We start from the raw sequence: 23833 nt of genomic DNA on the forward strand, positions 1-23833 counted from the left end.
CTCAAGCAGTAGAGCAACTTGTCCAGCAAGGGTGAGACCCTGAGTTCAAACTCTAATACTGCTAAAAAAACTAAAAAATCACAATTCAATTTAAAATTTAAGTTTAAATGCTACTACATATAAAACCTACTGGATAGATGTAAACTTTGAATCTCTTTTGTAGAAAATTATAAAATGTTATTGAAAAGCAGATATCCCATGTTTATAAATACAAAACCTCAGAATATAATTCACAAATTGATCTATAAATTCAATGCAATTTCTTATGAATGAAACTCCACAAAAGTTTTTTCTTTTTGGCAGCACTGGGGTTTGAACTCAGGCCCTCATGCAGGCACAGTACCACTTGAGCCATGACCCCTGCCCTTTTTTGCCTGCTATTTTTCAGGTAAGGTTTCATGATTTTTGCCTGGACAGTGATCCTCCTACTTATGCTTCCCACGTAGGTTGGATTACAAATGTGAAACACTATGTCCATGCCTGGCTTTTTTGTTGAGATGGGATCTTGATAATTTTTTTGCCTGGGGAAGGCCTTGAACTGTGATTCTCCTAATCACCTCCAAAGTAGTTGGGATTACAGATGTGATTTTTAGGCATCCAGCCTAAAAATGAAGTTTCTTTATCCATGTGAACTTTACTCACAAATTAGTAGTCTTTTTTTTTTTTTAAAATCAGCCTAATCAGGCGTTTTTTTTCTTTTTAATTCATATGTGCATACAATGTTTGGGTCATTTCTCCCCCCTTCCACCTGCCCCCCAATAGTAGTCTTGCTTCTAAATAAGACTACTACCTGTCATTTAGTAAATTAAGGCTTTTACTGTTTTTGTCCTGGAAATTATCTTTTAAATTGCTAAACTTTCTAATGTTGACTCAACAGCAGGGAGTAAAAAAAGTAACAGGACTCCTTTCCAAATCTACTCTAAATCTTAACAGCCCATTAACTTTTAATTTCATTAACCTTGAGAACACCTACCACCAAAAGAAAACACATCAGAACACCTAAAGGAATACTATGAAGGCGGAGGCCAACACCACCCTCCTTCCTGCTGCAGCCCCATCAACTTCAGGTTAAGGATCTCTACATTAGATCCTACCAAAAATTATTAATCACAGCTAACATTTACAGAGCGCCTATCGTATGCTAAGCACTACTTTATGGGCTTTAAGTTTATTTACTCATTTAATTTTCATACACACGGTTGAGGTTAGTACTCTTATTTCCATTTTTCAGAGAAGCAAACAGAGGAATGGAGGGTAATGGGCTTCAACTTCTCTAGCAAGCAAGTGGGAAGACAAAACTCAAACCCAGGGGGTTGGGCTCCAGAGCATATATACTCTTTAATTAGGAATCTTTGCTGCTTAACTGAATAGTCAATTAGAAAAGGTTTATCAGGAAAACTTATCTTGAGAGTTTTATTTTAAAACGAGAATAAGACTTTAAATTATACTACAAAGCCATAGTAACAAAAACAGCATGGTACTGCCACAAAAACATACACATCAGACCAACAGAATAGAGGATCCAGAAATAAGCCCACATAGCTACAGCCATCAGATTCATATCAGAGGTGCCAAAAACGTGTTGGAGAAGATAAGTCTCTTCAACAAATGTGGCTGGGAAAACTAAACAAACACATGTACAAGACTGAAACCAGACCACTCTTTCTGTATAAAAATCAATTAAAAATGCATCAAGGACCTCAGGGGGTAATCTCACCAATGTACAATGTAAGGCTATTCAGAAGTGTCACAACCTCCCTCCCATGAATATATGCTAATAAAAAAGAAAAAATCCCAGTTCCACTAAAATACACACACACACACACACACACACACACACACACACAAAAGGTATTTTAAAACTACTGAACAAATATTTGTGGGTTTGATTATTCACACAAAATTAAATAAAAAGAAATATTTGTTTAAAGAAGATGTCAGTGTAAGACCTGACTTTCAAATTAGTGGAGGAAAACAGAGAAAACACTTCATGGATACAGGAGTAGGCAGACTTCCTGAATAGTACTTCAATAGCTGAAGAAATAACAAAAAGAACTGACAAATGGGATTCCATCAGATTAAAAAATTTCTGCACATCAAAGGAAGTGATTCTAAGAGGAGAGACAGCCTGCAGCTAGGCATGGTGACTCAAGCCTACAATCCCAGCCATAAGGAAGGACACGGAAGGATCACCATTGGAGGCCAGCTGGGGCAAAAAGTTAAGAGACCTACCTCAAAGAACAAGCCCCATGTGGTGGTACACACCTGCAATTCTAGCTATGTGGCAGAAGTAAATGTGGAATAAGGCCTGCCTCAAGCAAAAATGTGCAACCCTATCTGAAAAATCAAGAAAAAATGACGAGGGGTATGGTATGGCTCTAGGGGTATGGCTCAAGTGCTTGCTTGGCAAGCACAAGGCCCTGAGTTCAAACCCCAGTATCAGCAAAAAAAAAAAAAGAGAGAAAAGGTGATTGGGAGAGGAAGAACCAGCCTATAGAATGGGAAAAAAAAAATCTTTGCCAGCTATTCATCTGACAAGGAATTAATATGTAGGCTATATGAAGAGCTCCAAAAATTAAACACCAAAGGAATAATCCAATTAATGGGCAAAAGAACATTTTCAAAGGAATAAATAGAAATGTTCAACAAACACATGAAGTGTCTGACAGACATCCTTACCCATAAAGGACATACAAATGAAAACTTCACTGAGATTCCACTTCGTCTCAGATTGGCTACCATCAGGAAAACAAACTGGCAAGGACGGGGAGAGGGGAAGGAACTCTTTCCACTGTGGAATGTAAATTAGTGCAGCCATTATGGAAATCAGCATGGAGGCTCCTCAAAAAACTAAAAGTACAACATACATCTGAAGGAACGTATGTCAGCATAGAGACATATGCACACCCACGTTTATAGCAGCGCTATTCACAATAGCCAAAGCTATAGAATCGGCCTAGGTGCCTAACAACTGGTGGATAGATGAATAAAATGTGGTACATACACAATAGAGTATTATTCAGCAATAAGGAATGAAATTATGTCTTTTTCAGGACAATGGGTAGAACTGGAGATCATGATGTTGAGCAAGGTAAGCCAGACTGAGAAAGACAAATACTGCATGTTTTCTTTCGTATGTGCAAACTAGAGCTAAAGGGGAAAAAAAGAACATGAACATAAAAGGTGCCTGGACTATTTGGGAGGGAAACCAGCAGGTGGGAGGGCAGAAATAATCAAAGTATGCATGTATGGAAATACTACAATGAAATCCTTTTCATTTTACAAAATACTAAAATGAGAAAGAAAATTGGGATAGAACCAGTGTTCAAAGCATTCTGTCCATTCTTTTCCTTGTCAAACACTTAAAAACACTAATTCTATTTCCTGCTTTTTTTTTTGCAGTACTGGGGTTTGAACTGATGGCCTTCACCTTGAGCCATTCGGCCAGCCTTTTATGAAGTGTTTTTTTTGAGATAGGGTCTTGTCTCACTATTTGCCTGGGCTGGCTTTGAACTGTGATGCTCCTGATTGATGCCTCCCGAGTAGCTAGGATTACAGGCATGAGCCACCAGAACTGGGCTAGTTCCTGCTTCCAAATTTCATTCCCTTTTGCATTGCTCACGCCTTTAAGATGATTTCTTTGTAATATAATAATCAGTGCGCTCTTTCTTTCAACTTCTTTATTGTTTGTTGCATAAAACATATACATTCTCATACTGACAATTTTTGCCATGAATAAAAGCAACAAAAACAAGGCAACAGCAAGATGTGCTTCACATACAAACAATCATCTTGTAAGAACAGGAAGTCTGGATCCCTGTACAACAAAAAGATTAGGAAGCAAAATATGAATAAGCACTGTATTCAGACTATACCCAAATGTGTGTGCAAAGGCAGTACACCCATAATACAGCTCACTTAGGTTCCTTTATGATGCATAATTCCTTAATCATCCATTTGTGAAATAAGAATGAATATTAAGAAACAAATCCAAATTGCATTTATTTTCACAATATCAATGCTAAACTCAGAGTAGCAACTTCATTTGACTGTAAATGTTAAATGTTTCAAAAGTAAAAAGCAATCTTAATTTTTCTTAACCCTCTAAACAGGGTCTGCCAAAAGGATAATTTTATTCTAAGACTAGATTTCAATCTGCACTTACATGGCATGAGCAACAAAGGACTGAAAACAAGTATCACTAAGAGAATGTCCATACATATAAAAACACCTAGCTGAACCATATTCCTTCTACTTATAGTAAGCCTATGAAACCACCAGCATAATGAAAGCTTATTACCTCATGTAACAGAAATGCTAAATTAACTACACACTTGTTAGAAATTATCAAGTTTTTGCTCCTATCACAATTTTAGTTCACCTGTTAAGTACAATAGGTCATTAAAAAAAAAAAAAAGAAATAAAACATATACCTGGTCTTTGCAGTTAAAAATTTTTTATAACATGAACAAGGTTCAGATATAAAATTTGAACTAAATGTTTTTTTCTAAATACGATTTATGTAATTAAGGTTTTCTTAAAGACAGGTCTTAAGTATATGATCTGTACATATACAAACTTACAGTAGTGTTTATTTCAAACATCTTCCTATAACGATGACAATATAACTTTTCTGTATGAAGATAAATTTTAAGGCTTAAGGTGTAAACACTTTGGAAAGCAAACAACTTAGTGAAGAAATTACTGTTCATTTAAAGATGTGTATCATCTCACAATAGGCCCCTGAATTTTCAAATTTACATGTAAGAATACATTTACATCTTAAATTTCTACAAAAGGCACAAGTTTTATGTAAAAAAGCAGCAAAATTTTAAACCCACCAATTCATTGAAAAAGCCATTGCTTTTATTAGAAACAAACAATGCCTCTCAAGATGCTGGCAATGAGTTGTGGTATAGACATGTACTCATACAGTGCTTCTTCCTTCAGCTACACCCCGGCAGGAGGCGGCACGCCACCTTGGCCATGGGAAGCTGAAGTATTTGATGGACTGTGTAAGCTGGTCTCCTTGTACACAAACCAAGCATTTCCTCCCCAAAGTATCATATTCAGAAAGCCAAAGATCTATGAAAGAGAAAAATATGTACAAATGAAAATTTAACAATTTTTTTAGTTCTCCTTTAAATACATTACATTTTCAGGTAATAATGTTTAATACTACATATAAAGTGAAATAAAAAAAGACAATGCAAAATCTGGATATATAATGAAATATCCCCCCCACTCCAATAAAGCTAAACCTCTACACCTTTAACATGTAAAAAAATTACAACTAAAAATGTTTATTTTTGCATGCTCATTACCCAAAACATGGGATCAAATTGGGGAAAACTGAAGCCCTCCTCTGATTACATTTTATTTAGACTTTGGTACTTCAGAGGAACAAGAATCTGGGTTTCCTTCTCTTAGGGCTTTCACTTTCTATGAGCAGCCCCTATTTCCCCACCGCCATCTCTTCTACTCCAATACAACAGCAGCAGCCAGAAGAACTTTACATTCTGCATTCATCCATCCACAAGAAATTAATCTTCCCAGATATTAATGTAACTAGATGACATCTCAGAGATGAATAAACTGAGCCTACCTTATTCTAACAGAATTATTCATAAATATAGTTGAATGACTTATGGCCAGGTCCAAACCTCATGCCTATAATCCTTGCTACTCTGGAAGCAGGAGGAGGATCAAAGTTCAAGGCCAGCCTGTGCAAAAAGTTAACAAGATCCTGTATCAACCAATAAAAAGCCAGGCATGGTGGTATATTCCTCATTGATCACGGTCCAAGCCTGGGTGGGCATAAACATGATTCCTTATTAGAAAACTACCTACAGCAAAAAGGGCTGGGGCCTGGTGCCTGTGGTTCAGGCCTGTAGTCCTAGTTACTTAGGAAGGTGAGATCAGGAGGATCACAGTTCAATGCAAGCCCAGGCAAATAGTTTGTGGAACCCCATCTCCAAAGTAAACACGGCAAAATGGACTAGAGGTGTAGCTCAAGTGGCAGATCACCTGCCTTGCAACTCTAAGGCTCTAGGCCCTGAGTTCAAACCCCACTCCCACCAAAACAAAACAAAAAAAAAGCTAGGCATAGCTCAAGTAGTAGAGCACCTGCTTAGCAAATACAAGGCCCTGAGTTCAAATCCTAGTACTGCCAAAAGGAAAGGTAACAGTGACTTATGAAGAGTGGGGTTAGAAGCTTGAGATAGCAGTGCTATCATGTTACTAAAGGGCAAATAAAATGAGATCTTTGCTTTTTGTGTATTTGTATACAAAACATTTCTGAAATTGCTGAGCTCAAAGCACCATCAATATAAACACCAAGTACTATTTTTTTTCCTGGTACCGGGGTTTGAATTCAGGACTTCACACTGCTAGGCAGATGCTCTACCCCTTGAGCCACTGTGCTAGCTTCTGAATCATAAAGTTATAAAACAAAACTTTGGGCAAATTCACCTCCTGGAAAAATAGTTTCTTAAAAAGACATGAGACCTTTCTAAACACAGGGTACTCAGCACACTAGTAACATATTTAATAACACACATTTGCATTTTGGTAAAATAGACAAAATAACACTTAATACTTTCCATAGACTAAATTTTATTGATTATTTAAGAAACCATAAAAGTACTCTTTTCACATATCCTGGCTAAGTCTGACTTAGAAAGATCTGACTCAAGTCTTGTTCTTTACCAGTTGTGTCCCCTTGGAGAATGAGCGGACACTCTCCCCCAGTTGTACGATGAACATAGTAAAACCACCTTCCATGTTTCTTTTAGGACAGCTGGATAACTTAATATATGATAGGACAACGGCGAGCACATATTTCAACACAGTTAGCAATAGCTATTACTGCCTTTCATGTAGAAGTCCTGCCTTGTGGATTTTAATGAAATGTAAGACTCAATCCCGATCTTGTTCAAACCTGTTCACAGGTAATAATTTTCTTAACAAACTTTTCTTCAGTATCATAATGTAACTAGGATCCTGATGGCTAGTTCAAATAAAAACATTATATTCATACAGATACTTACTGAAAGATATTGTCTTCTTGAATTACTAATAACGTTTTTACAATTAAAATACACAATTATAGAAATAATGCATACATACCACAGATACATTTAGGGATCCCATACTAGTCACAGAGCCGAAGAAACACTTCAGATGTAGCTTATTACAAGGCACAAGTTCCTGAATAATACTGGGTCCGGTGGCTACTTTAATATCTGTAAGAGCTTTAGCCCAGGCTGAAGCACTCACCAACCACAAAAAAGTGGCCACAAGAGTAACAACAAAGTCCTATAGCAAAAGTAGGCATTAATGAGCAATCAAATTAAAAAGATTAAATTTCAAATCAGTGATGAAGAAACCAAGATTACATTCAACCCTATGGTACTAAGAAATGTCCTTTGTGACATACTTTATTTAAAAGGTTACACTTGGTAAACACTGGCATATACTGCTATAAAATAAGTCTGAATGCTGTTTTAAGTGTAGTATTTTTAATGTTTACTAGACAAAATATAAGAAAGGCCTCATTGCTGGATTATTTAGTAAAATAATTGGGATAATGTTGGGGTAATGACAAAATAGTAAGAATTATCCATTAATTATGAAGTGTTTCAACAAAATCCAATTATCTGTATAATCATTCTAATCCCTTTTTAAGATAAAGCTTAAAAAGTCTAAAACTAGACTTTCTAACTACAAGTTCCTAACTTGTAATTCCTGTTGAATAAACATTGTAAGTTAAAATAGTTAATGTATACCTTTTTGAAAGGTTCTTAACCAAGAAATATTTTATGAAAACTTCTATGATTTTCTTATGTTTCTTCAGGTATAGTAAACAGAATAAATCTGTATGATTTTTAAAAAACTATTTTATTCCTTACTTACCATTTGCATTCTTATGATCCAGGCAGCAAAAATGAAAAATAAGTAAGTAAACAAAATTTGTTATCTAGTAATTCCTTCATTTTAAAATAGCCCTCCCTTTAAGACAAGTTCACAAATTACTAGGAGACCCCATCATTTTCTCCTAGACACAAATGGCCAATTTCACAAAAATATCTCTGCTCTCCCTTCAAGTCGGCAGCTGAATTTGAAGTTATTCTTTCACAGTGGTGATCTAATTTAAACCATGGCTTGTTTCTGGATTTGGGATAGATAATCAAGAGCAGAGTTTATTCTTAAATCTCAGAGATTATTTCATTTCTAGCCCAGCAGACTCTGAAGCCCTAAGAAAGGTATCAGGACTTCAAATCCAAAACCTTTCTTGGCATTTCAAAGATCCAAAATTAGCTCATGGATGCCACTAATATTGAATATAAGAAATATATGGGTCAGACATTAAACTAAGGAGTTAAGCATGAAAGCAGCCATAGACAATGTGTAGAGGATCAGGGATAGCAGTGTTCCAAAAATAACTTTACTGAAAAAAACCAGACAGATTTGACTTGTGGGGCATAATCTGCTGATCTCTGATATGCACACTTAAGCTTGAGGCTGAGATCAAGAGGATCAGGGTTCAAGGCCAGTCTGAGCAAATAATTTGCAAGACCCCCACGTCCAAAATAATCAGAGCAAAATGGACTGAACGTGTGGCTCGAGCTGCAGAGTGCCTGCTTTGCAAGCGTGAAGCCCTGTTCCACAGAAAAAAAATTTCTTTTGATTTCTAGTAAGAAAACATATTTAACTTAAAATATAATTTACAGTCAGCTCACATGTACACAAATTACTTTTGTACAAAAAGAAATGATTACTTACAATCATGGGGAGTTTCCGGCTATCCCGGTATAGGTTGGTGTAACCAACATAAAGCAGAAGGGCAGCGATGCAGTACAAGAATACAAAGACTGCAAATGTAACATAGAATTGTGCAGACGAAGAGTAATCTCCTATGAGGACATGACTGTTCCAATTTACATCACACACATTTACATTTGGAGGTGATTGAAATGATGCCTGATTCAACCTGTAAGAACAAGGGTCAAATAAATGTATGAATTTTTGGACTCTCCTAGCAGAGAAAGAACTATTTAAAAAGAATGTTGAAATGACATTTCAAAAATCATTCCCCTAATACATCAAAAAAAGTTTTCCTTTTTTAAAAAAGAAAATTCAAATATTTAAACTAAAATTTTCATAATACATGTACACAAATTAGATCTGGTTTATGATAGATTGAATATGGACTGAATTAAACACTCTCTCACTTAAGACATTACCTTCCTGAAATAAAGAATGACCAGATTAGAAGGGATTATAACAATATTTCACAATCTGAGACATATTCCAACTCTAGGAAGCAGAGTTTCTAGGAGAGCCAATTACAATATGATTCATATTTTAACCCTAGATTAATTAGCTGCTAACTGAAAATTCACAGTACCTTTAATTTTTCCCATCCAAACTGCAAAAACACTACTAAAGATGCTAGTTACAGTTCCTTGTATAGGAACTGTTACAGAAGGGACAGGAGATTGGAAAGGAAAGGCTTTGGTGATCAGTAAGCACTTGATATCTGACATGTCTCTAAAATTTTATTTAATCATCAAAATACCCTTAAAAGGTTAGTAGTTCCAGTTTATTGGACAGAAAATTGAGTCTCAAAGAGGTCAGATAAGCAAAGTTGGTTAAGTGAAAGAAGATTTACACCCTGATTAAATGTAAGACACATAATCAACTTTTCAATGAATACTGAAGTTACACAGAAGACACCACCAACTAAATGTTCATTTTCATTTCAGAGTAAGTACGGTTTTATGCTAGGACAACAGGAATCTTTTACTTCATAGAAATACATGTCTTAACCCTAGATTAAGACCTAATACTGGGCTGGAGGTGTGGCTCAAGCAGTAGAGCACCAGCATTCTAAGTGGGAAGCCCTGGGTTCAAACCCAGTCTCACCAAAACCAAAACAAAAAGACCTAATGCTCAGTAATGGCAGGAACATGAGAAATCTTGATCTTCCTAACTTGTGGCTTCTTACACTAGGAGACAGAGCAGTCTCCAATTTATTTTTCATTAACAATCTACTATGGGATGGCAGAATAAAAATGTCAAGGCAATGCCAACTGCTTACTCTGTTACAGTTTGACTATGAAATGTCCCCCACAGGATCAAGTGTTGAATGCTTGGTCCCCAGTTGGTGGTTCTATTTTGAGAGGTTCTAGAAACTTTAGGAGGTGGGGGCCTCGCAACAGGAATTAGGTCACTGGAGGCATGCATTTGGAAATTATAATAATCCCTGGTTTCTTCCTTGCTCTTGCCTTCCTGTCTGCCATGAGGTGAAGGACTTCTTCACTACACCTTCCCCTGCCATAATTTTGTACACAAGTAACCACAGACTGAACCCTCTGGAACCATGAGCCAAAATAAATCTTTACTCTCTTAAGTTGTTTCTGTCAGGTATTTGGTCACAGGGATGAGAAAAATAGCTAATATACCTTCCCTTTCTGTATTTATTTCATCACAGACTAGGAAAAGTTTACAGACAATCATTGGTCTGTATACCATAGTCTATGCAGCAATAGTCACAAGCAAGCATGCAAATGTGAAATTTTCTACCACCTACCATCAATAAATTGCTGGAAATCTTTCCCTTTTTTTTTTTTTGGGTGGTATGGGCTTTTGAACTCATCTCTTTGGCTTTGTGTTTGCAAAGCAGGCACTCTATCACTTGAGCCACACCTCTAGCCCACTTTAGTTATTTTCTGAAAAAGAGCTTCTGTTTATGCCTAAACCGGCCAGGACCAAGATCTTCCTATTTATGCTTCCTGAGCAGGTGGGATGACAGGTATATACCACCATGCCTAACTTTTTATTGGCTGGGATGGGATCTCGTAAACTTTTTGCCTGGGCTGGTCCCAAACCATGACCCTCCATGCCCAGTGTGACCTGGAATTCTTGAACCTCCTGCTTCAGCCTCCCTCAGTCTTCAGAATGCTGGGATTACTGGCCTGCACCACCAAACTCACTTAATTTTTGGAAATTTTACTGGCTCAATATGAAAATAAGAAGTTATTAAATGATTAAAAAAAAAACTCACCTGAATGGATAACCAAAAGCAGCTGTAATATTAGTTTTATTGGAATGTTCACAACTCACTTGAATTTCTGTTTTGCCCTTAAAACCTCCACAGGTGGCAAAAGCAAAGATGGAAGCAATCTATACAAAGTAAAACAAAAAGAAAAAGAAAAAAGAGAAGCATTACCCAAAACAAGGATCATTAAAATAGTAAGCACATTGATTGCTAAAAGCTTGCTCACTAACTTTTTATCAGCCCATATCACGTCTGCTCATACTTCAATGTATCTACAAAATACTAGTATGAAATTTGGAGAGCTCATTTATTAATATCAAAATCAAAAGGAGGAGATGAGAGTTCATTTTTATTTGAACTTAGGCTATCAATTCTAATAGGTGTTAGGAGCAAGAAGCTTGTGTAGAGGAAGATTCTACTTTATGACCTTGTGTAGCTTCACTTTCTGGGTATTACCCAGGTTTAAAAAAGTAGGTCGGAATTTGTTTTCCTGATCATGCATGTACTTAAAAGATGTAATAATGATGTCTATTCAAATGCTATAATACAAAAACCAACAGAAGCATCCTAAACAATAATAGGGAGTCAGATAAACTACAATTCATTTATACAATGGAACACAGAAATTAAAATGTTGGGTATTATTTAATGATATAGAAAAATGTTCATTACATTATAAAGTCTGTTTGAACAATGCACTGTACATGTATCTACTTCTATGCAAAATAATAAAATCTAGAGAGGTTATGCGCTAAGATTTTAATAGTAGTTATCTCTATACAAAACAGAAGATACAAGATTTAGTTTCTTTTCCATTTGTCTTTTAAGTTTTCTCCAAGACAAAACACGAATGTGCTATGGAAGAACTCAATTCTTCAGTAAATGTTGATAGCTCTTATTTTCAAAATCTATTTGGAATATGACTACTTCTTACCGACTAATTGTAACTGCCTTGACTTCTTGGCGGGATTTTACATGAACAGCCTTCTAAATGATCTTCCTGCTTTTGTACTTGCCAACTTCAAGCCTATTATCAACACAACAGCCCAGGTGTTCTTTTAAAAGTAATAAAGCAGAAAACTTTATCCTCTGCTCAGTGCTCTCCAGTAACTACTGAACTCTTTCTCTAAATAAAATCAAACTTCATATAAAATCCTCTGAGATCCTTTAGTCCCTTAATAGCTCTGACCTCATGTTGCTACTTTTTCTTCGACCTAACTGTTCTATACAAATGGTTCTTTCTAGCTCTCTCTTTTTTTTTCTCCCAGGGGATTGAATCCAGGACCTTGAGCTTGCTAGGCAAATGCTTTACCATTTGAACTATGCTCCCAGTCCCCAAATTGTCTCCTTGCTATTAATTCCTCCTTCAGGGCCTTCGCATTGGCTATTCCCTTTATCTGGAATACATTGTTTATGCCCTCACTTCCACAGCTCCCTGTTCCAATATGATCATATCAGAGAGGGCTTTCCCTCACCATACTTCTTTAAGTAACAACACCCCCCACCCCACAGTACTTATTTTCCCTATGTATGATGCTCTATTCCACCTCCATCATAATTATCACTGTCATTCTTCCTGTTTTGCTCAAAGTCACACATATACAGCAAGGGGTAGATAAAATTCAATGCAGATTTGGTATCAAAGCCTATTCTGTTGAACACTCAATGCTATAGTTTGGATACTATACTGTTCCCAGAGGCCCATGCAGTAAAGGCTTGGTTGCCAGCCTATGGTGCTATTGGGAAGTCATAGAACCTTTAGGAGGGTGGGCCTAGTGAAAGGAAGTTAGGTCATTGGGAACATTCTTTTGAAGGAGACATTAGGAACCTCTTTCCCCCAGCCATGCTAGCTGCCATGAAGTAAAAACAGTGATGCTCCACCATGCACTGCCTACCATGGGCCCAAAAAGGACTGGGCCAACAGACCATGGACTGAAATCTCTGAAACTGTGTCTAAGTAAACCTTTCCTTTTTTTAGGCTGATTATCCCAGTTATTTTATTACATCAATGGAAATCTAACACATTTGGTATTAAAGCTTCCTATGATAGAACTTATTCCAGACTTTTGTAGGCCAACATCAATATGTAATAGCTATCAAGAAATTTTTTTTTCTTTTTTCTTTTTGCTAAGGAGAGACATGGGTCTGGAAGTATGGCTCAAGTAGAGTGCCTGCTGTGCAAGCATGAAACCCTGGGTTCAAACACATCCTGCCAAAAAAGGAAAAAAAGGAAGGAAAGAGAGTCTGGTTACAGATATGAAGAGTCTGTGGTAACGTCCAGCATATAGTCTGGGATTATCTGTTAAATTGGCAATGACAAGAAGGATAAATATTCTCTAATCATAAATATCCACAACTATGCAAAGTGAAAACAAGAAGCTAGGAATAAGTCTTGGGCATAAACCCATATTTAGGGCTAGAAAAAAAAAAAAAGAAATGAGATAAATTGAACCAATAGAAGAAAACAGAGAGGCCAGAAATAGACTAACGTGTGTTGAAAATTTTTACCTAACAGAGTTGGTATTGTAGGTCACCAGGGAAAGGAGTGCAGTGATTTTAAAGGTATATCCACAAACCCTTTGATATAATTTCCATCAAGAAGTGAAATTTAACTTCTTTAAGTATATACTGGACATAGTCACTTGCTTCTAGAATAGAATATAGAAGAAATGGATGTTTTCTAAGATTAGGTTATAAAAAGACTGTAACTTCTGCCTTCCTTTCTAACTCTCTTGAACTTTCTTGTTATTTGGGGAAGCCAGCTGCCACGTTGGGAAGATACTCAGGCAACTTTAGAGATTTTTGTGGCATGGAACCAAGGACTGCCAGCAACAATAAGACTGGGCTTAGAAGTGAAACCTGTGAGGCTAGCCAACAATCCTGTGAATGAGCTGGCTGCCTGAAGATGACTGCAGTTCTGGTCATGAGCCTGACTAATACCCCAAAAGAAACCAACCCTGAGCCCAAACCACACAGCTATGCCATTCCCAGATTCCTACTCCACAGAAACTGTGAGCTAATAAGCCAATCTGGAGAAATTTGTTATACAGTAATAGATAACTAATGCAAGGGCTGGTCAATTAATGGTTAATTAATAAATGAGCTGCGGACTTAAATGTAAAAGTCTTTTTTTTTTGGCAGTACTGGGGTTTGAAATTCAGGGCTTTGTACTTGCTAGGCAGGCACACTACCATTTGAGCCACAGCCCAGTCTTTTTTTACTTTTAGTTATTTTTTTGGATGAAGTCTCACATTTTTGCCTGTGGCCTGGGACTCTGGATCCTCCTCCTATGCCTCCCACATAGCTGGGATTGCAGGAATGTACGTTCACATCCAGCTTGCTGGTTAAGATGGGGACTTGTTAACATTTTGCTTAGGCTGAACTCAAATTGCAATCCTCCAAATCTCTGCTTCCTGAGTAGCTGGGATTAAAAGCTTGCCCCACCATGTTCTTTTAAAGTTTTTTAAAAAGGAGATCTGTGACCATGTAAAAGGGAATAACTTAAGATTTTTTTTTAAAAAAGCACTAACCATAAGAGATGGTTAATTTCAACTACAGGAAGAAAATTTTAAAATGAAAAGACAGCTTTTATATGTAAAACAAGCTACAAACTGGGTGAAGAAATATTTGTAATAAACATGTCACAAAGGACCTACTAGTCTATAAACCTATAAGAAACCCTTGCTCATATGTACTAAGACATGGATATGAATTTTCATAGTGATATTGTTTATAGTATCAAAAAATGGAGAAGAAAAAGGCAACAGGAAAAGTTATAAAACACAGAAGTATATTCTTACAATATAGCAAAAAAGATAGAGAACTATAGGGACCCAGGTCAATACAGATGAGTTGCAGAACCTAATGCCGAGTAAAGAAAAAACTAACACTACACAGAATGAAACTTTTTTGTTTTACACAGGGCCTTGATTTGTAGCCCAGACTAGCCTATAACTCAAACTCCTCCTGCCTTTGCCTTCTGAGTGTTGGCATATGCTATCATGCTTGGCCTGAAAGCATTTTTAAAAAGCTGTTTGTCTACGTCACTTCTGCAATTATTTTTGTTCAAGCTCTCACCATTTTTCATGGAGATTAATCCAACAACTCTTCCTCTCATTTCTAATCTCATTCCAATCACCACTCATCTTTTATAGTATAGGCGCTAAGGTTGTCCAATAAAGTAGCCATCAGCTACTTATGGCAACTGTACACTTTGAATGTCCCTAGTCTCAACTGTCACATGCTCTAAGTGTAAAATTCACACTGGATTTTGAAGATTTAGTAAGAAAAAAATATATCACCCTTTGGTGGGAATCTAGTCCCACCAAAATAAAAAACTTTTTAAAATTAGAGTAATGGCATGGCTGATCTAGCCTCAACTATATCTTTCTAGATTCATCTGCATTATATTCCCTGCCAGGTACTGTGTGAGTCTTAGTTGTATGTTTCTTCTAGGAATGCTCTCATTCTCTAATTAGCTCATCGTTAAGGCTCTACCAAATTCCTTATGGTGGAACTCATTCTTCTTTTTCTCCTGGGTGCCAAAGATATTAACTCTATATTAATTCTATTACAGGCATTTTTCTTGCGCATCTTGCTGCATAAAAAGCAAAATGAAAAAAAACCCCAAAAACCTAGTTTGCTAATTAACACAAAAATCAATACATAAGGGCTGAGGGTGCGGCTCAAGTAATAGAGCACCTGCCCAGCAAGTGCAAGGCCTGGAGTTCAAACCCTGGTACCACCAAAAAAAAAAAAAAAAAAAGAATGGCCTGCAGAGTTGTTTTTAATACAATTGCCTCTATGCCCACAGGTGGACTGTCATGTCACTTTACCCCTTCTTGTTTGATATTTTCAGTGTCTACCTAGCAGAATGTCTGATGCTTGGCACACAGCAAATACTGACTAAATAAATACCTACTTAATTCAGGAAAAATATTAATTTCTAATAACTGAGGTTTACTTTCATTTTAGTTGACTGTAAGTTGTATACTGGCAGCCCACCCTGGCCTGCAGATATATTAGCATAAACATACTGTTCCAAGTATTTATTTTTAAAATATTAATTTTTTGTGAATATTTTAATATCTGGATGCCACACAAAAAAATTTGGATTTTTCTGCTTCTCCTGAACATGCGTGGGAGAACTGAAGACACTGAAACATCAGAGCCACATTCTCATAAAACAGATGGAACTGAGGTTACTGATGTCACTTAAGACAGCGCATGTGCTTTCCAGATTGTTCCCCTCTGTATTGTCTTAGCAACCCTCAGGATGCATGCTACTTGCCAGTAATCACTGACTTACAGTACTGCTTTTCTTCCAAACAGGTTGCTTCATTCATTTACTTTATGAGGATGGTTCTATGAGCAACTAGTTCAATCTGTACCCTAGTCTAAAATGAGGAATACTGGTATGCCGATTTATTTTTTTCCTTGTCACTTCTGAAATTCATTTTCCCGTTTCTCGGAAGAATGACTGAAACTGCTGACATGGAATTCTATCTGCAGAGTAACTAGAAAAAAATGCAGGGGCAGGGTGACAGCAAGCTTCTTCTCAGGTTGAAACAGTTCCATATTCATCAAGACAGCCCCAAATCCCCAGAGAAACAGTCTCACTAGTCTCTTTGCCCACCAGACCCACAACACATGACCATGATAATCCTCTACTTATTCAGAGAGCTGTAACCTCAGGGTTAATATTATAGCATGGATCTCTAGAACGCTAATCTAGAAGAGAATATTCTATTCACTTGTATACAGTAAGAAAATATTTAAACTTCTATTTATATAGTTTTTGACTTAAAAATAGATTTAAAGCTTTGCTACAATTAACATACTACTGAAACCCAGGCTGGGCTTGGATGTCAGAAGGTCACACTCAGTACAGTATACTGGGTGTGCTGAAGGTTAAGGGAAATGCCATACATGGAAGGACAGATATCAATACCTACTCTTTTACTTTTGGTGCTTATGTATTATAATGTGAGTGTCCCTGGCTAACTAGGTTTACAGAATAAGTTATCTAGTTGTAACCAAACTAACATTTACAAAATGGACTAGAAGTTTAAGAAGGTCTTCAAAGAAAATAGATTGATAATACACACATACATGTACAAAAGAAAGAAAATGGAAGCCATATTACAATGCAAAAAGATTCTACTTAGATTATGAGAAGTTGGGGAAAAAATCCAGAAATTATCAAAATAGTATTGAAATCAGGATTTTAAAATATGAATGAAATCTGTTCTACAAAATACCTTAAAATGTACTCTCAAATTATATGTATTCAAGTTACAGATGCATACAGAGGCTCTGTGCAAAAACTTTTATACTGATAGAGAAGTTCATGATGAAAAACCTTGGGGACCACTATTTTTCAATTAGCTATCTACCCTACAGCCAGAGTCACAGTCCTAACTCCTATTCCCAGATCCTGCTCATTTTGAGGGTTCTACTGGGGAACAATGAAATTCATCTAATTTATGGTGTCATTCACACATTTCTATTTGAAGGCTCCTCACTGATATTTGGTTTCATCATTAAGTTTAAGTCATCTACTTAAACTTCTTTCTAACATTTAGTTTATGAACATGATACAACTGAAATCTTTAAAAATTGATCTAAAAGTATATTATGTATGAGTGTTTCTATGTAAAACCAATTGTATCCCGTTTTCACTAAATCAAATGGTCATTCAGTACTTAATGGTGGTATTTCAGTTCACTACCACTATACAATAAGCTAAATATCTATCTATATATAGATATAGATATATCTTAAAATCATTATTGGACCTTTAAAGTTATTTTCATGTTCTTCAGAGCAATCAGTATCTTGACTGTTGATCTATCTGGCTGTCTTGAAAGAAGCCTATCGTATCATGGAAAACTAATAGCATTTTGTTGACACATACAATTTAAGCTTTTAAGTAAAAATTAGTTTTTACTATGTGTTTCAGGACATTTTATGCAGATTAAACTTGATTTTTCACCCTTTCTATTCCTGTCTAGTGATTTTATTGTCATTTCTAGTTAGCATTCTAAGTCCTCTAGAGTTCACCATACCCCCCACGCTACCAACATATGAGGATATTCGACTTATCAAAAATCCAGACCTTAAGCCAGCAGGTAGAGTGGTTCAGGCTTTGGTTGTTAGGTGGCTATCTTTCTTTCTATCCCTTTAAGAACTAAGCTCTAGGTAAGTCATAAATTCAGTTGAGGCTTTTTTTCTGTTCTTTTTCTGGTCCCTAACAATGTTTACCTTTTAAAAAAAACAGCAAGTCTCAGTCTGCAGGCCCCTCAGTTCTCAAGACTCTTTCAAGAGTTCAGAAAGGTCAAAAATATTTTCACAACAACACTAAAACATTATTTGTATTTTTCATTATGTTGACATTCTTACTAGTTAAGCAAATGCAATTGATGGGTGAAACTGCTGGGCTTTAGTAAGAATCAGCAATAGTACCAAACTGTTTGCCACAGGCTTGCATTTAAAAAAAAAAAAAAAAAGGACAGGAGAGTTACCTAGTGAGATCCTGTTTCAAAATATACCACACTCCCCCAAAATAAAAGCTAGTTCCACTTAAGAATGTCTTTAGTGAAGCAGTAAAACTTATTTTTATTAAACCCTAAAGCTTAAATATTAATATTCTATGTAATGAAATGGGAAATTCAAATAAAGACTTTTGCTGCATACCTGTCTCTACAGAAAGCATTTAAGCAGCTAAGTTGTAAAGCTGAATAAGTCACTTTTTTGGTAATGCTACCAAATCTCTATATTCACAGTCAAGCAGCGATCTACTCTCACTTTCTTCATTATCTTGCCAGACATCCATTTAACCTACTACAATCTGGCTTCTGAGCTTACTCAAACTGCTATTGCTAAAGCCACTAACAGTCATTTATTTATTTTTGGTGGTTCTGGGGTTTGCCAACAGCCTCTCGACTACCAATACCAAATAAGACACTTTAATCTTTATTTAACCTCTCCATTGCACCTAACATTATTGCGCACTCTTTTCTTGAGATTCTAATAGTAATACCCAGATTTATTTCTCTCCATCTTCCTAATCATTCCTTCTTCCTTGGCTGGCAAATAGCTGCTGAATCTACTTGTGTTTTAAGCTCTAGGCCCACAGATGCAACTGCCTACAGGATACTGCAACTTACATGATCTAAAGAGATCATAAACTTAATACATCCTCATTGACCTTCCAAAAAAATTACTCCTCCTCTTAATGACCTACCCTGGATTATAAGGCCACTATGAACCCAATTCAGAAATATGGCAGTCATCTTAAGACACCTCTTTTTTCACCCTCCAAATATATTTTAATTTCCAAACGTCTCTATCCCTACTACAACTAATTTTAGGCCCTCATAATTTCTAAAGCAACAGATCTTTTCCAATTCTAACCTTTCCAATCTTTTCTTTATACTGCTGACAAAATGAAAATCACTAAAAGGCAGATCTAATTATTCAGATTCTGGGCTTAACTAGAAACTCCAATAATCATCCCCTATATTCTATACCCAGCAAATACAAGCCCAAGTTTTTAAGATGAACTCCTGATAGGGCAAGGTCTTTGAAAGCTACCTGTCACAATCATCTCAAATCATACTCTCGCCAGGTATGTACTGGTTTCTGCCAAGTACTCCACAGAGCTATGCTGCTTCAACTTTTCACCCCACTGAATACAAGATTCTCTGCCTGCAAAGCCACTCCCCACCCACTCTTCACATAAACAAGTACTCACCCTTCATCTATAAAGTCCTCCCTAGCTCAGTCGCTACGTCCTTTCATCTACTACCCTCTGCGTACACCTTTATTACAGAATTTATCATTTTCATATCCTTCATCCCTTAAAAGATCATAAGGAAAAGATCACTTCATTCCTGTTTGTTTGCTAGTGTTTAGCACAATGTTGGTATATAGTATCACAAAATTATCTCCCATGTAACAAGAAGTTCTTCAAAATGAAAGCAGTATTTTTTCCTTAAGAATTTTAAGAAAGATATTTTCGGGGCTGGGGGCGTGGCTCAAGGGGTAGAGTACAAGGCCCTGAGTTTAACCCCAGTATCGTCAACACATAAATACCTAAATAAAAGGCTATTTTTTCTAAACACATCAGAAAACTAGTGAACTTATCACTAGAGCTTTAAAATACTAAGGAAAAGTCTATAGTTTTTTTAATTGTCAAATAATATAAGCACAAATAAACTGCCTGTTCATTTAAGTGAAAATACAGATTATTAGTAAGTTTAACTACAATCTTTAATGAGACTAAACCTACTAGGAATGACTTTTTCTTAACCTTTACATTTGACTAGCCTAGTTGTGTGTGATTTCCCTCTTGCAATTTTTATCTTTATAAACTCAAATACCTTGCTTTCCATTTACACCTGCACCCAGGTTTGTACAGAAATTCTCATGTCTTAAAGTAGCCACTGGTGTGAAATCAGCACTATTTCAGTTTTCAGAACACTGGAAAATCAGATAATGTACGCCTCAGAGACTTTGGAGTTCTGTTACTCTTAAAAACACCCTTGCAGGAAACTGAAGTTTTTATTCACCACTTCATCGCCAGAAGGAAGGGGGAAGGCGCGCGGGATGCGAACTTTGCTGATGCAAGTCCAACGCGCCGCCGGTGACACCTAGTGAGTGACAGGGAAGGTGTCTGAAGGGAACCTTCACCGACTCCTCCAGGTGACTGACTTGGGAAGCCTCCTTTACTACGTTAATGATGGACTGTTCCCAGGACCCGGCTAGAAGCCGGCTTTCCAGAACCCCTACCCAACCGCCGTCCACTCTACTTGCGTGCTGGGTGCGGAGGCCTTCCCCGCATCCCGGACCACGCCTAACTCTTCTTAACTCAGCGTTAAAAGAACCGAACGCTGGCCGGGTCGGGTCTGGTGCGGCCCACCGCGGGGTGCGGGCCGCGTCCGCGGGCTTCGGTTGGACCGCGGCAGGAAGTCTCCTCTTCCTTTGCGGGAAGCGCCCGAGACAAATGCGCACCCCTCCTTCCACGGGCGCACCGGAGGCGAGGGCAAGGGCGGGCGCCGGGCCCCGCGCGCCCCAGCCGCCCCGGCTCGCGCCTCGGCCCCGCGCGGGCCCGGCCGCGGCCTCCGTCCCGGCGTCGCCGCCACCCTCTCCGTCCCGGGCCCCCACCTCCGCCCCGCCGGGGAACCGCGCCGGCGGACGCGAGCGGAGTGGCCTCGCCTGCGCGGGCTGCACTCACCCACTCGAGGACCTTGATGAAGCCGAGAGGCTCCTTGAGCGGGTTGAGGTTGATCTGGAAGGCGGACATCCTCTGAGGGAAGGAGGGAAGAGAGTCAGGACGCGGGGCGGAGGAGGAGGGGGACCAGCGCTACCCGAGTAGCCCAGCGGCGAAGAAGGGCGGGCGGGCGGGCTCGGAGGCGGGGCGGGGAGGCGGCGGTTGAGCCCGGGCTGAGGGCTTGGGAGGAGTCGGAAAGCGCGGCCCGGGAGGCGAGGGCCGGACTAGGGCTGGAAATGGGAGACTCCGCCCCCAGCCGCACCTGGCCAACCCCGCTGATCCGCTGGCGAACCAAGTACAGGTTGGACGCCATGCTGCGTGCGCCGCGCCCCCTTCCTCGAAGCCCAACCCACGGCGCCCGTCTCTCTGCGCACGGGCAGTCCCCAGGCCGGCGCCTCGCATCCGGCTTGGGGGTAGCGTAGGGCGTGAGTGGGGGCGGGGGGGTTGGGGAAGCCGCCCGCGCCTGCGCAGCCTGGGCCAGTGGCGGTCAGGCTGCACACGCGCTTCAACGTGTTATGCGCTCTTCTGCTGCTCTTGGGCAACTGCCACCTGATGTTCAGTTGTTTGTAGGGCACCTGGGACTATGGCTCACCAACCATTCCTAGGCAAATTACGTTTGTTTTCAAAGTTAATGGAGCCAGGAATGAAGGAGAAAGCAAACAAGCTATTATTAGAAGTCGTGATGGACTGACCCTTGGTGGCCCACCTACCCACTACTTCCTCCCTGTGTCCGGCGAGATCCTGACTTGGCATCGTCCTTCAGAAAGCGAATTCCTCTGTCAAGGTTCGCCTCCTGGCACCCAGAATGGAAGCCCAAGCTAGTCATCTCAGTAACCCGGACTACAAAAGGAAAAACTTGTGTGGCCAGCATGCGGACTGACAAATTAACTCTGCTTGTTAGTCATCTGACACTTTCCCCCTCTTTGTCTACATGCTGGAGAGCCCAAGGTTAAAAAGTCTTGACTCTTCAATTAAAGGCGGTCTTCTTCTCTCTGACCACCAGAAAGTCAACCTGCCAACTGAGACCTACAGCTTCGGAGATGAGGTGACACCTGGAGATCCACGGCCAGCAGCCACTCAGGGATGTGCCTTCCTCACATGGTCAAGCCCGGACCCTCAACTCTCCTTTAAAAAGAGGAAATTTTCTCTCAGTGTGGAACTACAGAACTTTGAGAGGTGTCCCCTCTTTGACGAATAAACGTTATTTCCTTTCCTCAAAATCCTGCTCCTGTTATTTGTGAATTGGCATTGAGGCCAGGGGATGGGCTTTCCGATGACCTCCCGTCTGGCTTCCTCAATGCCTGCAAAGTTCTTGGAGAGCTGTGACTGAGTCTGTGTGATAGGTTAGTTAACCCTGTGTAACACTTAGTAAGAAAGGAAGAAAAGCGCAAGAGGATTCCATTGAACTGACTATCTGCGTCACCATTGTTCGTGAACGTCTTGCTACTAATATCTATTACCCCCCCTCCCGCATCAGTCTTGGGATCCAATTCAGGGCCACTCCCAAACTCCTCTGTTTCCCTCCATGTTTGGTGTGGGGGAGTGCAAAGAGCAAATTTCAATTTTCTGGTAGACACAGGCAATTTTTAAAAAAATTCTGGTTGAAATTCCTCAGTTCCCAAAACAATGCCTTGTGCTCAAATGGTACCTAATGGCTGATTGCAGATTCCTAGACGCCCCTTGGGGCTAAGTAGAATGTGACCATGCACTGCTGTCCGGTACAGATAAGACCACTACAATCGAACTCCACATCTTCAGTTCTCTCTTTCTCCCTTTTATTTCTATACCTTCTACTCAGTAATTCTCTTTCAAAGTTATTTTTTTATTTTGGTGGGACTGGAGTTACAGTTTGAACTCAGGGCTTCCTGCTTGCAAAGCAGGCTTTCTACTGCTTGAGCCACAACTCCAGTCCATTTTGCTCTGGTTATTTTTGGAGTTGGAGGGGGAGGGTGTAGCATCTCACAAACTATTTGCCCAAGCTGATCTCCATCTGCAATCCCCACATCTCAGCCTCCTAAGTAGCTAGGATTACAAACACAAACCACCACCAGTGCCTAGCTCCTTTCATTCACTTTAACCCATTTTTCTAAACTCCACCCATTCTGTTGAGGCCTGGCAAGAAGGCATCTGGGGATGGAGTAGTGGATAATAGGATTATTGGCCTGAGCTTTACATTTAAAAATATTCAAATATTCAAATACTCTGAACGTTAATTCAGAGTGAGATCGACACTAACAGTTTAGAAAGATGTATACCTTGAAACTAATACAAGCTGGTTGTACTGCCATGTCCCTATAATCCCATCTACTCAGGAGGCTGAGGCAAGAAGATCTCTTAAGCCTGAGAGTTCCAAGCCAGCCTGGGCAACACACCAAGACCCTGTCTCCTTAAAAAGAAGTCTGAAATATCTGAGCACTAGTAGCTCATACCTGTAATCCTAGCTACTTGGAACATATGAACATAGGAAGGTTTGTAGTTTGAGTCCAGCCTGGGCAAAT

General features: G+C 38.9%; 1 protein-coding gene across 1 annotated transcript; it reads right to left on the minus strand.

The window, feature by feature from the left end:
• Nucleotides 1-3665: 3665 nt before the first annotated feature.
• Nucleotides 3666-21721, minus strand: Sypl1 (synaptophysin like 1). The gene is made up of 6 exons (XM_020166656.2): nucleotides 21598-21721; nucleotides 21300-21371; nucleotides 11069-11187; nucleotides 8785-8992; nucleotides 7129-7317; nucleotides 3666-5085 (listed from the first exon to the last, which is right to left on the minus strand). Exons 1-6 carry the CDS (start codon nucleotides 21646-21648, stop codon nucleotides 4951-4953), a joined length of 774 nt encoding a protein of 257 aa, XP_020022245.2. The 5' UTR covers nucleotides 21649-21721; the 3' UTR covers nucleotides 3666-4950.
• Nucleotides 21722-23833: the final 2112 nt, after the last annotated feature.

The sequence above is a fragment of the Castor canadensis genome, chromosome 2 (assembly GCF_047511655.1).
Source record: "Castor canadensis chromosome 2, mCasCan1.hap1v2, whole genome shotgun sequence".
Lineage (NCBI taxonomy): Eukaryota > Metazoa > Chordata > Mammalia > Rodentia > Castoridae > Castor > Castor canadensis.

Coding starts and splice junctions, on each gene's coding strand:
- Sypl1 (XM_020166656.2), bottom strand. CDS start 21,648: ATGGCGTCCAACCTGTACTTGGTTCGCCAGCGGATCAGCGGGGTTGGC. Junction 21,372..21,597: donor GGATCAGCGGGGTTGGCCAG/GTGCGGCTGGGG, acceptor TCCTTCCCTCAG/AGGATGTCCGCCTTCCAGAT. Junction 8,993..11,068: donor GCTTTTGGTTATCCATTCAG/GTGAGTTTTTTT, acceptor TTGTTCTTACAG/GTTGAATCAGGCATCATTTC.